Raw genomic sequence first — 17,780 nt, forward strand, 5'->3', positions numbered from 1 at the left:
TATCTTCTTGGAAGATCTCACTGTGTAGATTTGTTCCGAGATGAATTGGTAGTTCCATATCGGCATTCTACCAATGTTCTGTTGATTGCGGTTATTCCCCACAGCAAAATCCGTCATTTTTACATTGATTCAACGTCTGCAGACGCCGGATTTTGCTATCTGGGTCTTGTACGATTTACGTTCATCGTGTGAGCGCAACTGCATACCAATAAAATAAACGTTGACACCATCACAACTAAATCAACATTCCCTTTGTTTACCTTCTGTCTTTTTCAGGACAACTTGTTGTTTTGTGATTCTTGCGATCGGGCTTTCCATATGGAATGCTGCACTCCTCCGCTTAACAAAATGCCAAAAGGTGAGCTAGAGTCCGGATAGTAAGATGACTCATTGCCCGCAAAACTGGTGCGTTCGTGTTTACTGGGAAATACGATGTGTAAAAACTAAAACCTCAACTTTTTTCAGGTTCTTTCGACTGTGAGTTATGTGGAGTAGCAGAACCAGGTGCGAAGAAAAAAGGTAACAAGTTGAAGACCGCAGCGTCATTTAAAGCCGCTAAACGGGGCCCGGGGCGGCCCCACGGTAGCCAGCGTCATCATGTGCCCACCGAAATGGCCAATGGACATGCTTCTGAAAAACGTCGTAAGTGCAACACGGCAGATTTTAGTGTGGAAATTTTTGTGGAAGCAAATTAAGAACCACAGTGCCTATATACTGTGTTAGATAAATGTGAGTTCTGTTTTTGGTCAGTTAGAAATCAAAAAAAGGAAACGCGCCTTTTGAACTGTAATACAATTTTACTGGTTCTGCTTCTATAAATACTTTTGTTGCTAGCGAGCCAAACTTGATCAAACCAGCATTAAGATTTACTGAAATGGTTTTGCAGTGTCTACAGACAGCTCGGGTGAAGCCACTCATGAAGTCACAACGAAGAGCGGTCAACATTTTCTTCAAGTTCCTTATGACAAAAAGCCTAAAGGATTAATTGATGGAATGACAAAGTACGTTTTTGAAAGCTAGTTTCGTCAACGAAACTGTATAACTTATGAACTTCTCTATGTTATAGATCCATAGGATGTGTTGATACCGGCACTTTAAACAAATGTGGTGAAAGCAGATTTGCAACCTAAACCCAAGCCAGACGCAAGACTGCGGTCTCGCAAAGTTTTAAAAATAAAAATTGCTGCGTCTTTTTGAAGTTTTGTGTATATTAAAATTTTTCCACTCATGGACTTTCAAACGCTTTTAAAGAAATGCAAGTTTCAATGACGTACTGACAAGGAAAGCATGATTCTTTCATTGCTGCTTCTCGAAGAAAAGTTTCACCAGTCAAATGCTTGTAGAAAAATAAAAAGAAGCCGTTCAACTTTTGCTGAAATTTTACCATTGATCAAACGCTAAGCCTCCATCTCAGGTTTTTCACACCTTCCATGGGCGGTCGCAGGACTCACACTTCCCAAACACGAACGACACAGTTGATGATTATGCAGAACACTAGTGAAGGTCTCATGAACGGCGATTCTTATTCAGAAGCGGACGACGTATTTTGTGAAGGTTGGTTTGACAACGCAGACAGCAAATCAGTCGTTTTTTTAACATTGCAATGTAAAAAAACGACTGATTTGTTGTCTGGAAAAGCTTATTTCTGTTGGCAGCTGTTCAAAATGCACGTCATCACTTTAGTAAAGTTAAAAAAGTACCGTTTAGCAGCGTTAAAAATTGGTAACAAAACTTTGTTGGTATAGGTTCAGTCCGACGCACTGTGTCTCAATATTTTCTAACCATTTCCTTCCTTATGTTGTATGAAAGTTGCTTTTGCTTTTGAGTGCAAAGGCGAATTTCTCGATTGCAACAGTGTACTCTCTCGTTTCTAACCTAATCCTGTTGCTTCAGAGAGCAGCGAAAGATCGTGTAAAGCCAACATCACCGAGCAAGATGAACAAATGTTCTTCCACGCCAGAGAAGAATCCTTTCAGGTTTGTTTGAAAAATGCAAAATTTGTTGTTTTGATTTGGATGTCGTAATCTTTCCAGGCCTACAATTTTCTTTGTAGATGCCGGAGCGTCTTCTGTTAGCTTCCACCGTATTGTATGATGTCGCCAAGAGGGTTTTCCGTTTCCAAAATACTTTATTTTGTTCATCCTTCATCTTCTTCAAATATTTTTGCTATCGCTGTATCTTCGCTTTGGTCTTCCTCTATTTCTCCTTTCCACGTTCAAATATCCGACTGTTCTTTTTTTGTCATTATCTTTCCAAAAACCGTCTCTTTTCCCAGTTGTGAATAAAACTAACTTGAAATTGTATTGAAACTGAAAGTAAGGCAGTTCACGTACAGTTCAACCATTTTGTTTTCTGAACAATCACTTTACTTTTGGTTGTTTCGCAGAGAACTGGCGCGGTTGATATCGACGCCTCTGATCCCTCATCCACACGATGTCCTGCAAGTATCGAGTTTGGAAAGTACTTGATTGAAACCTGGTATTCATCTCCCTATCCTCAGGAATATGCCCGGTAAGATACCCTTGAACAAACACTTCTTCCAATTGTAGACCTTGCAAAATGGTAAAAAAACAAACTCTGATGGTTACGGTTTTGGTCTTGTGACGTCATAAGATTGCGTTAAATTTGTTTCATTAATTATCTTGTTCTCCCGCAGGCTCCAAAAGTTATTTCTGTGCGAGTTTTGTTTGAAATACATGAAGTCGCATTCGATTCTTCAGCGGCACTCTCAAAAGTGTGCCTTGTTCCACCCTCCAGCCAATGAGATTTACAGATCCGGTGAATTATCAGTATTTGAAGTCGACGGAAACATCAGCAAAGTAAGTTGGTAGGATAGAGTGTAGGTATTTTACTGATATATAATAGTATAGAGATCAGAGGTGCCAATAGTTCTTTCAATAGAAATTTAAACGGGACTGTTCACCAAAGATCTAGTATGTTTGGTATGCGAAAGTTTCTCTTTTCCGCCGTGCACTTGAAGAACTACCCCACCTAGTTTCAAAAATTCAATATTGTTTGTGTTTTACTCGGTTATTTCTAGTTTTTATCTGATTACTGCGGATTTAATTTTAATGTAGTAGAAAATCTATTTTAATATAACTGCTCATTTAAGAAACATTTTGTTTTCAGATTTATTGCCAAAATCTATGTCTCTTAGCCAAGCTCTTTCTTGATCACAAAACTCTGTACTATGACGTCGAACCGTTTTCCTTCTATTGCTTGACAGTCAACGACTCGAAAGGCTGTCATCTTGTGGGTTATTTTTCCAAGGTAGGTTTCAATATTTGCAGCACTGCTTGAGTTCTAAACAAAGTAACTGTCTACCCGTCACTGGATTATTCTTCAGATGCCATGTTGTTGAATCTTTCTTGTGTATCCGGGAAGCAACTTTCCAAAATGTACCATAAAAAAAATCTCTTATGTTAAAACTTCGGAAGAACAAAGAAAAAACGCAAATAGTAGCTAAATTAAGTCATCGGTTTGGCATCGGCTGACTTAGCGCAGAGGGTTAGGGTGATGGTGGTCATTTCATTGATGTGGATTTGATTCTTACCACTGCTATTACTGTTTTTTCTTCTGTAATTACCAAACAAAGTTCAAAGTCATAAACGTTAAAGTGCCTACCCTGCTGATCAGCGCGACTCTGATTGGTCAAATTTCAAAGTAGGGAATTTTTTTATGGTACCTTTTGGAAAGTTGCATCCGGGCATTGAATGTAAAAATGGTGAACTACGTTGTCTCTCTGCTGTTACGTCACAGTCAACTTTTGTTTGTTCTCAGGAAAAGCATTGTCAGCAAAAGTATAACGTCTCCTGTATTATGACCATGCCACAGTATCAACGACAGGGATACGGACGGTTCCTCATAGACTTCAGTAAGTAGCAAGGCCACGCGGATTTTCAGTTAATTAAGACAACAAATGTTCTTCCGCTGATAACAAAGTTTGTGCTGTGAGCTTGTGACACTACCACTTTGTCATGGAAGCAACACTCCGTTAACCGTTTACCTTCTGCAGGTTACCTGTTGTCGAGGAAAGAAGGCCAGGTTGGGTCGCCGGAGAAGCCGCTATCGGATCTCGGGCAAGTTTCGTACAACGCTTATTGGCGCTCTGCTCTTTTGGAATACTTTGCTGTGAAAACGAAAGAGAGACTCATGTCGTTGCAAGACATTAGCAAAGCAACTGGTAAGTTGGAGTTAATTCTCAAACAGTGTTCTTCTCTCGGCCGCCTTTCCTTCAGCAACTACGCCCTCCCCATTTATTACACCATGGGTAGAGGTGAGCGGTGTTTTTCTACAACCAGCTTAAGCCGGGAGTCGAACCAGGATTGCATGATTGGAAAGCGAGCGCCTTATCTGCTGCGCCATCCCACCAACCGCAATGTACATTTCCAAAACGTTTGATCTGGCATTTTGCCCAAACTTGGCAGTATTGTTTAAGCTCAACAGCGCGACCAACGACACGTTCATTTGTTTTTCGTATATGGAACTATTTGAAACAATTGCGCTTTGTGGCGGTTTTCCCCCGCTGACGCGGTTGATTGCTTAAAATAGTTTCAAAAGTGAATAGTCAGATCTCGCCATCAGGAAGTTTGACGTCGGTATTCCCTGATTTTCGACACAACATCTTTCAAACTACTTTCTTGGATTTTTTTCACCTTTTTTATATCAGGAAAATTTCCCAATCTTGCTGAAGCGAGTTATTTGACGAATTTGGTCGAATTAACGAGACGTGACACTGTGTTTTCATCAATAAAGCAGTATCGTTTGTTTGTTTTTACGCTGCATAGTGCATAGCCCACAATTCCCTCTTCTATTGTACGTTAATATTAAACATCATACAAACTTTTGTTTCTCTGCAGTCGAGTGTTGCAAGAATTGGACTCATTAGTATCACGCCACCAACTCACGTCACAGAGCTCTCGATCGCTGTTTTTGGCAGTCGATTGAAATTACCTTTGTGGAATATAAAGAGTTAAACCGCATAAATCTTGCTATTTTATAAAAAAAAAATTGTTTGCTTTTCCAGGTATTTGTCCTCATGACGTAGCCAGCACCCTGCAAGCGCTCGGAATGATTGAAGTGAAGACAAAAACCCAGACTGATGAGGCAGAACCTGAGATCACGTTAGTAATTAAACATTCAGTACTTCGATGCTCAGAGTTGTTAGCAATATTTCGGGGTTGTGATCTCGAGCATGTGATAGTTTCCCATTTGAATTTGCGAGATCTACTTGTGTCTTTGTTACACAAGTTGTTCAGGTATGATTTACTCAAATTAATGGAACAAAAGCAAAGAATTAAAAAAAAATGACGGCAGGTTGATAGAAGATTCTCCAAGTGTTAAGATTAGATTTAAGATTACAAGATCCCAGACAGAAAATCAACCGTTTTTTTACACTGATTCAACGTCAGTAGACGTTGTAAAAAGCGGTTGATTTGCTTTCTGGTATTAAGAGAAAGGAAGATGGTAAGAGCAAATCTTCTTGTATCCTTCTACAGGTTCAACTTCCACCGACGCAAGCAACTGGTATTGGAATATGTGAGGAAGCAAGAGGACTACAACAGTGACACCACCCGACCCCCACGGCCACGTGTGGTGCCTGACTGTCTGCGATGGACTCCCCTGGTGGCTTCAAACTTGTTTTCGGATGAGGTACTGCTTCCGAGATATAACAATGCACGTTCGAAGTCCATTGCTTACTTGTGTTCGAAGTAAAGTCACTTTTAGTGATTGAACGATTCTAATCCATTGTTGAGATGTCCCAGATATCAAATCAGTCGTGTTTTACATTGATTCAACTTTTGCAGACGCTGAATCGATGTAAAATACGATTGATTTGCTGTCTGGAGCTGTTATTGTCAATATCATAGTGACCTCATGGTTTACTGTTTCAGTCTGATGTGACGTCGCCGGATGTGACGCCAAACAGGCGGTTTCGACGTTCTTCGGCTTTATTGGGGCTCGGTCCATCTGAATTTTCGCTCAAAGAACCGAACGTTGCCGAGCTGCTTGCGTCAGACAATGAGATTGACAATTTGATTGACGTGCAAAGTCGAACTCTTGCCGATCGTGAACTAACGCCGGTTGACTATGACAGGCCGGAAACAGACTCAAATTCAAAGCTTATGACAAAATTTGATGAACTTCCATTGAGCTTGCTCATAGAAAAAGGTATCTTGCCAAGCAACAAGAAAGTAAACCATGCCAATAAAGGGACTTTGGTCCAAAGCAAATCCCCCCCGGGGATGACTCCTCATCGAAAGAGAGGTCGCCCAAGAAAGAATTTCTCAACTATTTCTGCAGTAAAACCTCTTTCTGCTAATCCAGGCCTAAACTTGTCTTCTTCACTGAACTTGAAAAAGAAGAAAAGAAAAAGGAAAGTGAAAGGATACCCCTGGACAGCTGTGACCAAAAAGAAAAAGAAAAAATTATTGGAGGTTTGTAATTGTGATTTAAAACCCATCTATTTTAAACTCGCTCAATCAAATGCAAATTATGCGTTTTCTAAGCTATTGTTTTGACATTGAATCATCATCCATCCTGGTTGTTTCCTACTAGTTGGGGCTGTCGGTTTTATCTAGGCAGCTATCGACTCCACCCCTTTTCTTCATTTTAATCTTACTTCAGTCTTATTTTTTCTATGTCATCCTTTCCTTGTTGTATAGGTAGAATGAATCTAATTGAAAGAAGGTACCTTCTTGTTGGTTTCCTTTGTCTATAAATTTATCACCACTTTACGATTGACTTTATTCCTACGACAAGTTCTTAAAGAGAGTCAGAGGAAAAGCAGTGAAAAAAACTTCTTCTCGCCAAACTAGTTTGCCGACTCGTCATTTTTGTTTCAGAATGTTTCGGAAAAACCGTTGGAACCCAATGAAAGTGGGCCTCCTGCACTGGTGAATGATATCGACCAAAATGGGCAAGACAACCACTGGCGATTGGGTAATCCCCGTTTGTCATCCGATTCTGATGACAACAACGATTCGGACAATGGAGGTATGGATTGCGTAATGTCTCTTGGTTTTATCGGTTACTGATACGCCATGTTCAATTTGAATTCAATAAAAATTTTCACTTTTGCCAGGTTGCTAGTTAGTTAGTTAGTTAGTTAGTGCACGGTTTTCCGTTTTTTTGTTCTCCTTGTTGCGATGGTTGGACGTCAGCAAATTTCGATTCGGCTTGATGGCGGCTTCCCACGTATTCCTATTTTGATCGTTGACCGCCATAAGGTTCCCCTTTTAAAGGTCGCCCCGCACGTTATCGCACCACCTCTTTGGCCGTTGCATGATAAAAACTTAGCGATATGCTTAAAATGTAAACATCACGCCAACAGTATGTAGTAGACCAATTGCACTAGTAAACTAGTTCAACAACTCTTTGAAATAGCTTTCTGTTTATTGATCGGAAATCTATTTTTCCAGATCCTCATGATGCGGATTACCTTCCAACTTCAGGGTCGGCAAAACTCGTTCAGAAGACCGATAATGGACGCTTCATTCCACAGGTTGCTTTAGGACAGATAGTGCCGGGCAAGAAGAGACGGCGGAGAAAACCAAAGGGATATCAATGGGGTATAAAACGCAAAGTGAAGAGACCTTTATTCTCTCAATTAAAAGGTGTCGATAATGAAGTCACAAGACTCCACCCAGGCAAAGCTCCTGAATATCCCAAGAAGCAAGAATCTGCAACTGAGTTGTCAACACAGCCAATTCAAACCACCATTGGTGATTACTTCAAAGCTAAGCCAAAACCTGTATTGCAGAGAAAATGCTCCAACTCAAACAGCAATAATGGGACCCATTTATCTGGGAGCGTCGATTCATCTTCCAATGCTGCAAATGAAAAGAAAGGAAAGTTTTACGAAGCACTCACTGATTCCAATCACGTTTTAGTCGCGAGTGTAACCGTCTCGCCAAGTAGCAAACGCTCATACAGCCAATCGTATTCATCTATTGCATCTGCTCTGAAACCCAGCAGCTCAAAAGGAAGTCAACCTTCATCGATGAAGTTAAATCAATCCCCATCTTCTGTAGAAGAACCGAAACGACGGCGCCGCAGTGCGATAGCTGGCGAGAATTTTGTTGCCAGTATTCTGTTGTCCAACAGACCATCATCTTCCAGGAAGAATTCTTTACCAGAGAAGAAGCGCCCGAGAGGACGCCCTCCTCTTCATGGTGTCAAGCATAAGCTGATGAATGCACAATGCAAACCAACCGCATCAAATGAAAGCGATCAAACCAGATCCGTGGAAGCAGATCCCGAAAAATCCCAGCAAACCAACGGGACTTTTTTAGGGGTGAGCCCCCAGGATCAAAGCGCTGATGTGATGTTAAAATCTCTCAAAAAAACAAATGGACAAATTTCAACAGTCGCATTTGCGAAACCGTGGATTGCCACTCTCACTTCAGGCTCGTCAAACGTCACCGAGGGCTGTCGCAGCTCATTCAAGTTGGCGAGTGAAGAAACAGCCAACATATCATTCCGTGCAGCCAATCATCAGTCTGGTAGGAAACTTGCAAAGTCGATCAACTGGTCGCTGTATCGTGATATGACGCGAAAGGATGAGGATGACTTGGATGAAGAGAACGATGAGTCTTCATCGTCCTCTTCTGATGCGGAATCGTCTTACTCATCATCGTCTTCTGATGAGAACAGCACTGGTGAAGAAAGCGATGGTGATGCCATTGTTGCTGGGAGCGATTTGCTTAACAGCAGATGGAGGGAAAAGAACAAAACTGAAAAACCGATGAAACAAAAAATGAATGTTGCGAAACCCCACTGTTTAAACTTGGAGAATTTGAATCGATGCAAAGAAGTTAAACACAAAACGAATGTGCTCAAACCGTTGACCGTTTTCAAGAAAGGAGACAAATGCTTTGAACTGGGGGCTGAAAAGCAGGTGGTGAAGGGAAAGAATGCAAACAAGGTGGTTGAGAAAAGGGGCCGTGGTAGGCCACGAAAGACCCCACTGCCACAAGAAGGAACGGAAAAAATGTCTGTAAAAGGAAAACCGAAAACTAATGTACGAAAGCTGAGGAAGCCTAGAGATTACGACATCCCTGGTAGCATCAAGTTAACTGTGAGTAAAACTGAAGCTGGGTATCATGCAAAGTCGTCAGAGAAGTGTGAAACTGTGCCAGTAGATGATGATACAGCACAAATTGTCCCAAAAAGTTCTTCCCAAACACCGCTGACCGTTGAAAGTGAAAGAATTTGCTCCGATCAACAAAGTGAAAGTAAAACGCCGGAGTCGAAACAACAGTCACTCTTCAATATTGAGGACCACGAATTGGATGGGAACCACGGTCAGTTTCAACTGGAAAACGATGACATCCAACTCATCAAAGCAACAAATAGCATCTCTCCGAATCCCCAAGACTACAATTCCTCCTGCAGCTCTGCTTCGAATTCGGAAGATAATTCAAGCAGTTGCTACAGTGATAAAGAGGAGGAAGCATCCACGAAGAGCGATCATCCTCCAAAACATCATGGTGATCCCACGTTGCCAAGGTGGTCCGAAAAGAACAGTTCTGGCCTGACAAATCCATGGAATTTACCAATAAATTCACCAAAATCTCAACCAAGCAGTGATGATTCTAATCAGGAAAGTTTGATGAACACTTTGATGGACGATAGCTTGGGCAGTGTGTTCCCAACAGTGGCGAATGTCCAACAATCCTCACCACTCCCTAATGTTTGCAGCGCTGCTAGCTTAGAGTCAGACGAACAAGATGATGTCCCAGTTGCTGAGCAACCGACGGTAAGAACCTACATTATGTCTTTACATAGACTGATGTCTCTTTTGCTTGAATTCTAGTGAATTTTTGCTTTTACAAATCTTACTAATTTCAGTGTTTGGCCGTTTTAGTAACTTTAAACAGTTTTTTTTAAATCTGTTAAAAAATCTTAAAATTTGTCCTCTTGTTGTGTAACAGCTCTTTTTAAGCAGTGTGTGTTGTCATAATATTTCTGCGCTTTTAGACCACGGCCAACTTAGCTTTACCCAATTCGACCAACTACGTGTCGTCTCCGTATGAGGAAGAAACCAAATCGGCAATTGCTTCAATCACACAGTTGGAACCGAATTCACCAATTGGTAATTTATTTTTTTACTCCATTATTGCGCAAGGGTTTCTCCGCTTTGATTTGCTGTCTGGCCAGGGTTACTGTATCCACTGTTTGGACTTTATTTCATTTGTAATTTTTCTTGCAAACGAGTTTGTCTTGATATTTTTATTACCTATTTAAATTTTTTTCCCTAAACATATTGGAACTCGCAATGCATATCAATTTTGGGTGAAAAGTCACTAGTGATTATTTCGGAAAATGAATGCAAAGTCGTAAGAATGCAAAATTTGGCACAAAGACATCTTGACAATCAGGCAAGGTTAACAAAAAACTCAATAATTCTTGAAATGACTGAAAAAAGCATCAAATACGCACAAATAAAACATTGAGATATGGTGAAGTTTATTATTTGATGAATTATGACGGAATGATTTTGTAAATGTTTTTTTAGGCACATCACTTCATTTGATTTACACTTAACTCGCTTGTCTTGTGTTTAAGGCATTGATTTCGAAGCCGGTCCATCATCGATTCTTTCGCCTCGTCCCAATCTATGCGACTATAGCAGCTTTCCCATCGTCAACAATGGAGAAGGAACACAGAATGTCGATGGAAATCTTCCTGAATTGAGTGATACGGGTACCGTTCCATCAAACATTGGAAACGTTTGCAATGGTGATGAAAACGACATTATTCAACCAACTACTGACGTATCTGCAAAATCGCCTGAAAATGTCGCTGGTGGTCGCACAGACGTCCGCGAACGTGGTCAGTCCATTCAACCGCAAAACAACCCATCCGGTATTACTGACCAGGATTATGATTTTCGAAATGAGTTCAACGTTCAAACGGTTCCTGAACATAATGCAGAACCTCTTCAAGCCAGTGACCTGAACTATCCCAACGCCGTCTCTGAGCAAGAAGTAAACCGCGAGCCATGCGACGACATACAAAGAAGCTATGAAACTCAATTAGATACAGCGCAGGATCAGCAGCAGTGCCAGTACAATCAAATATGTGATGACGTAACGGCGAAAGATGAAAGTTGTGCTACTGGCTATAATCGAGGCACAGCGGCCACTGATTGCTATGAGCAAGGTTTCATGCAAGCGCAATCAAACACCTACGAGCAGCCCCCCTTTCAACAAAACTACACTGAGGGCAACGACGTTCAGTATGATGTGAGTTACACTACGGACCCAAGTTACAGTGAAAATCAAGTACAAATGTACAAGCAACAGGCCTGCAACAACGAACCAATACCACAAGGCAACGGCCTGTCTTGTCAACAGCAAACCGACAACACTCAACGAGTCATCATATCTCCGAATGGAAACCTTTCACAAGTCACAGCTGGCAACACCGGTAGTGCCGAGTACAACCAGGCGAGCGAAGGAGCAACTCCAATGGCGGCTCCCGTCCCTCATGCTTTAAATCCCGCTGTTACTCTTCACCACGGTCATGGTCACCCAGGAAATGGTGACATTGGCTCATCGAGCGGATATGAAACTCAGAGTAACAACAGCGCGAGCCCATACACGTCACCTGACAGCAACACCAGTCTAAACCCAGGCAGCTGTGACCAGACGAATTGCACTTCAATGACAATGTCGCGGATGGATACCAACTACGCGCCGTCGCAAGTTCAAAACAGCGGAATAGTGAGCACCATGGTGCAAGGAAGCACGCATCAACAACTTACGACCGCTCTGCCAACTATACTCTACTCTGCTCCCAGCAATGACTCCGGTAAGTCACTTTGACATGAAAATATTGCACACTACCATGTAGGCACAGCCTTACCATTGATATGAATAATAATAGCTTTCGCATCAACCGCTATGTTGTTGACCCAACAGTTAAGCGTGCAGCTGTTTTTTCGCTAATGTGCTGGCGAAATAGAAATGACAACTGTCCAAATGTCCACCTTACCACAATATGTCGTTGGTCATCTTGTGAGCTACGATACTTTGCAATGCATTAACTGTACACTGCTTTTGTTTTGAAGGTCACGGAAGTGAAACCTTTTCTTCTCCAGTCAGCCACCATGGGATGGCTGCGTGCCAGGGAACTCCTCCACAACAGCATCCTCTTCCTCCTATTGTGAGTCCGGATTCTTTCCAGAAGTCCAACCAACAACCGATATCTGGCAATCCTGGCTATGCGACAAATTCATCGTCAAGTCTTAGTTCTGCTGGAAGGTCCAGTTGCGCAATGCTTGCTGAAGGAAGCCATGTCCCAGCTAACGATCACTCATTGAACTCTTGTGCCATGCAACAGCAACGGCGTCCTTCAGTTATCAAAACACCCACCACCCCTCACCAAAGTTCCATGTGCAATTTCGGGTATAGTGAAGATACAGCTAAAACCAGTTACCCATCATCAGATGTTCCAAACAGAATGTACCCTCAAACCACGTTAGCTGCGGTAGCGACCCCGGAAACTGACATGACTAGTCTTCGGAAGCTTCAACAGCTAGCGCACGATATCCCGCCTGGCTCTGCAGTCGCGAAACTGACATTTACTCAAAGAAAGATTTCATTTCAAGAGCCACCGACCTCGTTCTCACAACAGGCAGTGGACAACCGAAGACCGCGGTATGGTTCTGTAGGGGGACTCGAACGCCCGTCCAGTGTACAGTCACCAATGGTGACGAGCATGCGTCCGCCATCTCAGACACCTCCTACGGCCCTTGCTATAATCAGCGAAGGTTCGCCCTGTCCCCAGCTGCCAGAACTCCATCACAATCCGGTGTACAGAAAAGAATCCGTTCCCGATAACCTTTTTGCAAACTCGAGGCAATCCGCAGGCGCTTCGACAATGTCCAGTTGGCCCCCTCACCATCCAGCACATTTATCACGCCAGCAGTCTGCTCCACCTTGTAGCTACCTACAAGAACCATCATATGTCCATCGCGAATATAACACGTATGCGGGCTACAATGGCGGCTATAGTAATTCTCAGTACAATCCCATAAACCCTCAGCAACAAAGGTACAACGCTGGTCCTTCTGGCTCGTTTCAACGGAAGGGAATCTCCCCTGAAAACGCTTTTACTCAATCAAACCGTCCAACACCAGACTCCTTACCTCAGAACCATAGTTTTGGTGGGTTAGGGATAAACCCTTACTTCCAGCAGGGCGAACCAAGACAGGAAGGGTACAGTCCCTATGCTGGTCAACTCCCATACGCCCCGTACCCACCACATCAAAGTGGGGGTTACTTTGGGCCATACGGGAGTATGTACAGATAGCAATCATGTGATATCACTCTTTCTCAATAATGTTTCGGTTTTCATGGACTGTTTCTCCGCGAGCGGTAACAGCAGTGCACACAGGACTCAAATGTTATTTGATCATTCTATTGCAGTTAACAGAATTCTGAATTGAACTTTGGCGAACCTTTCTTTTTTCTTGTTTTTTGGCCTCGATTCTATTGCACATTATTGAGTGTGTATTACTTTATTACAAGTGTACAAGAATGTTTTTTCGCGTTGCCTGCGATGCTCTGCGGTCTGCATGTCAAGGCAAATCAGTAGAATCAGCAAATCGCTTATTTTTTTCACATCGGTTCAAACGTTGAACCGATGTGAAATAAAAAACGAGTTTTCCGACTGAGCTATGGAACTTACATTACAGTTGGAACTCCCCAGATAACAAATCAGTCCTTTTTTACATCTATAATTTTTTACAGTGTAGAAAACGACTGATTTATTTTCTGGGTCAATATCAAATGATTTTGTGACAAGTCGTTGCAAGCTTTGCAAACGAAACATTTTGACTTTACTTTCGCGCGCGCAGGGTAGTTTCCCAATGTACAGAGCTGTGGCGTTGTGTCGCAGAAAAACGAAAGGTGTCTATTTGCGTGATCTATTTTGTATCAATGTGCTCGTCTTTTTGTGCCGCCTTTTTTACAAACTCACACGCAGTGAAGAAGAAGCCAACATCACAAGAATCCCTTGATACTTGATGTCAAATTTGGCAAAAATAACTTATCTACAAGGTGATGCCACCTCTTTACTACAACCTTTCTTGCCCTACTTTGGCCCTCATGTATGAGTTTGTTATACAGTACACGGTGGCTGGTAGTGCATTTTCCTCAAGCAAATGATTTTTTTATACTTTGATTTCAGTTCCCAGTCACACTTTCTTAGAGTGTGGGTAACTCACCGGTTCAGTCTGATATCTGCAAATTCTACGTTCTTTTATTTCAGTGCTAAAGATACAGAGAAAATATTAATCACGTGTGGAAGTTTCTTTTTGTTCGAGATATTGTTGCAACTAAACCTTTTCCATGCTAATCAAAAATTTCGGTTCCAATAACTCATCTTTTTTTGTTTGTGCGCATTAAGTGTTTTGTTGCAAGGGGTGCAGTAAGAGTAGATTATGATTTTAATTTATACCGAATCACCTAATTTTTGCTTCATAAAAGTAACATTGAATAAATCATTATTAATATAGGATGATGTTATGGTAACACTTTTTACAACCGATGGCACTTGTGCGACGTAGATGCTAAACCAACAATGCTATCAGGGCGATGGAAACCAACAATGTTATCAGGGCGATGGAAACAAAGAACATAGCAGCATATAAACGGCTTTATGATAGGCTCTCGTTTATCTGGATTTGGCCCGAGACACATTCAACTCTTTCGAGTAAAATAACGTTCGCTAATTGTCTAGCCATCCCCTGTATCAGCCCAAAATTGTCTAGTCATGGGATGAATCAAGAACTGTTTCATCTTTTTTTTTCTCTGGACGTTTCACATTGTTAATGTTCGCTGGACTTTTCACATTGTTAACGTCCCAGACTGCAAAAAGACGTCATTTTTACATTGATTCAATGTAAAAATGATCGATTTTACTATCTGGGGTTGTGACAAGCCACCTGCTGATTACCTATTTTCATCGCAATGAAATGTAAATACATTTGACTATTTTTAGCATTGTGTTTGTACACTTGCACCTTTCTGCTGGGAATGTGCATTGAGACGCACAAGTTCTATCTCTTTTGCTTGAACATTGTTGGATGATTAGTTGACATGTCATTTGATAGATATGCGCTCATTGTATGCTTTTTTTGTTTTTGACGTGTATATATCGCCTTTTGTGAACTTTACTGCATTTGTAATGAAAATGGAACCCTCGTTCATCAGCAGAAACGTGTCTTGTCTGGGTTAAAGTTTACGGTCTGCCAAGGAAAGGTGAACAATTGCAGTCTATTTAAGCGTTTGCTTAAGCAGTTTATTTAAGCTACGTATCGCTTTATTCAGAGATGGTTGCCTCGAAGGGACAAATAAGTAACTAAGCTGAAGAGGCACTGGAAAAGTAATGCAGAAACTTAGGGTATTCACATGAAAAATGATCAAGCAATAAGATGCCTTACCGTATCAATTTGACAATTGCCATTTTTCATTGAGGCTTTGTCAACGAAGATTTTGATGCGATCTTAGATTTGGTGGTTGACGTTGACTGGAAACAATAGGTTCTTTGGCCATTATAATCAGCATTAGCATGTGTGCTCGAAATAACTTGAAATTTCAGTTTAACAGTGGCTTGGAAGTGCACAGGCGTAGCTTGTAGTATCTTCGGGGTAGTAGCCATAGAGACCAAGAGTCTACAGTCCCTTGCCAACGTACGAACTGCCTGGAGGCTGGTGTAATAATATTTTGCTTCAAGCTCTTAGCAAAATACAGAGTAGGCTACATCAACTGAAATTTACAAGTAGCCTGGTCTTGGGCTCGTAAATTGACCTAAGCAGTGTTGCCACAAGCCGCAAAATCAAACTCCCAACAGTCGTTCCATAAATTACCCAATGGCAATTTGATTTTTACAACATTCTTCCACTTCTGCCAACTTCTATAGAGATGATCCAAGACCTTGGATGATCTCATGACAGGTAGGCTATATTTGAGAAATCAAAAACAATTTTTACTCTGCTTCGGCTTTTAATTATACGCTGGCTACGGCCCTGTGTAGGCGTACCTACGAGTGGATCGGTCAGAATATCACGTGCTGAGTCGCATGACTGAAATCAGCTGATTCGCAAGGAAAACTGTCCTACGTCAAAGTGCCTACCCGCTGCAGTAGATCGAATTATTGACCAATCCGAAGGCAAAATTTGAATGATCCAAGAAAAACAGCTGGTTCAGCACGAGATGTGCGCCTACTTGGATGAACAAACTAGTTACAAGACCATCAAATTTTTTGCTGTTGATATAAAATATTTTTGTAAAAAGGTACTCTAATTATCACAATCAGCTTCACCATGTTGTCTCAAAAATTATTTTCTAAAAGTATAATGATAAACCTTTTCAGTTGAATGGCCCAGCATCTCATAGCTGAGAAGACAAGTCGGTTTGACATCTATCAAACGTAAGCTACTTGATTGAATCCATTCTCGGACAGGGAAAGCTTCTTTGAGAGCTTAATCCTGGCAGTTTCGCTTACTTGTAGAGAGAGAAACCTTTTATTTCGTCTGTTGCGACAATAGTACGGTACAATTATAAACAATACGAATAAAATAGTACCATAGCTATCTAAATACCACAACAGACAGGAAGCAGCGAAAGACTATATCAGTCATCGAGTCAGCTGCTTCCCAGTTCTTAATGTGACAAATGTCAAGCATCGGCAAATTACGTTGAAACAAGATAGGCTGATGTTCAGTAATATTAATGAAAGAAAAAAAAAATCATGTGCTGCTGCGATCCTTAAGTGAAGTCCTGTGGTTTTATTCAAATATAAACTTTATTCCGGGTGATTAAAAATAGGAAAAACTTTTGAAATCAATAAACTCTTGTAGCAAGGACGTTTAAACTTCAGTGCAACCAAGAAAAGTTCAAGCCAATAAATAGTTCAAGGCTACGAGTAAAAACATTTTCAGTAACAGTATTACAATACAAAAATAATCACAATTTAAAAAAAAGGTATAGCCTAGGCCTATTGTTCTGTCATAAAAGAAATGGCTGAGTGATTCTCAGTGGTACCTGTTAGGCTGCATGAAACTAGCGCAATGTGACCATATAATTTGACAAACAAATTGAATAGAATGTAAATGAGAAATAATTGAGTGTAACCGAACAACACAATAGGTCAATAATGTTTTCTTCAGACAAAATTTAACAAAAATCAAATCCAGACGACGTATCATTACAAAGTTTGAGCCCAAAATAACAATTTATGACAATTTTTGTCACTTTTCCACTGACATAAAGCAACAAAATTTAAATTCAATTAAAAAAATCAAACACTTCGCATTGAAATAAAAGCAAGAAAAAAAAAGCATTTTTGTCGATTTAGGCTAAGTGCGATTGATCCAAACTTGTCTGGCAGCCCTGCTTAAAAACTGACTAGGCTTGATTGCTGGCCAACGTTCGATTTTTATGTCAAAAACTAAGTAAATTATCATTAAAAACTCTTGCGCTGGTTTAATTAAATTGATTTATACCGATACAAAACACACTAATCCAGAAAAGTTTAAAACACAACTGAATTTAAAACAAAAAATTTTAGGACAAACTTTGAACCGATTTGATAATGGGCAGCAAAGAACCAGCAAAGTAGAGGCTTTGAACCACTGACTGCCTGGTTACCAAGCTTGACAAAGTGAAGTTTCCGATTGTTGAAGTGTTGTTTTTTGTTGTGATACTTAATGAAATGGACGTTTAGATAAGTAAAACATTTCTTGCTTTGTCTTCAACTAAACTGAA

The 17,780-nt window shown here is 41.0% G+C and overlaps 1 protein-coding gene across 1 annotated transcript in view; it reads left to right on the plus strand.

The window, feature by feature from the left end:
- The window catches only part of LOC145768130 (uncharacterized), a 36,725-nt gene extending 21,505 nt beyond the window's left edge, over window positions 1-15,220 (plus strand). The window contains exons 8-25 of the mRNA XM_082579601.1: window positions 277-358; window positions 466-642; window positions 887-1,001; window positions 1,415-1,554; window positions 1,894-1,976; window positions 2,387-2,511; window positions 2,657-2,819; window positions 3,130-3,270; window positions 3,781-3,874; window positions 4,016-4,183; window positions 5,027-5,123; window positions 5,499-5,652; window positions 5,895-6,437; window positions 6,846-6,996; window positions 7,422-9,760; window positions 9,982-10,096; window positions 10,570-11,817; window positions 12,077-15,220. Of these exons, the coding sequence (XP_082435727.1) occupies window positions 277-358; window positions 466-642; window positions 887-1,001; window positions 1,415-1,554; window positions 1,894-1,976; window positions 2,387-2,511; window positions 2,657-2,819; window positions 3,130-3,270; window positions 3,781-3,874; window positions 4,016-4,183; window positions 5,027-5,123; window positions 5,499-5,652; window positions 5,895-6,437; window positions 6,846-6,996; window positions 7,422-9,760; window positions 9,982-10,096; window positions 10,570-11,817; window positions 12,077-13,320 (7,179 nt within the window). The 3' untranslated portion in view covers window positions 13,321-15,220. The remainder of the gene's footprint in view (window positions 1-276; window positions 359-465; window positions 643-886; window positions 1,002-1,414; window positions 1,555-1,893; window positions 1,977-2,386; window positions 2,512-2,656; window positions 2,820-3,129; window positions 3,271-3,780; window positions 3,875-4,015; window positions 4,184-5,026; window positions 5,124-5,498; window positions 5,653-5,894; window positions 6,438-6,845; window positions 6,997-7,421; window positions 9,761-9,981; window positions 10,097-10,569; window positions 11,818-12,076) is intronic.
- Window positions 15,221-17,780: the final 2,560 nt, after the last annotated feature.

This window comes from Aplidium turbinatum, chromosome 4, assembly GCF_918807975.1.
Source record: "Aplidium turbinatum chromosome 4, kaAplTurb1.1, whole genome shotgun sequence".
In the NCBI taxonomy this organism is placed as follows: Eukaryota; Metazoa; Chordata; class Ascidiacea; order Aplousobranchia; family Polyclinidae; genus Aplidium; species Aplidium turbinatum.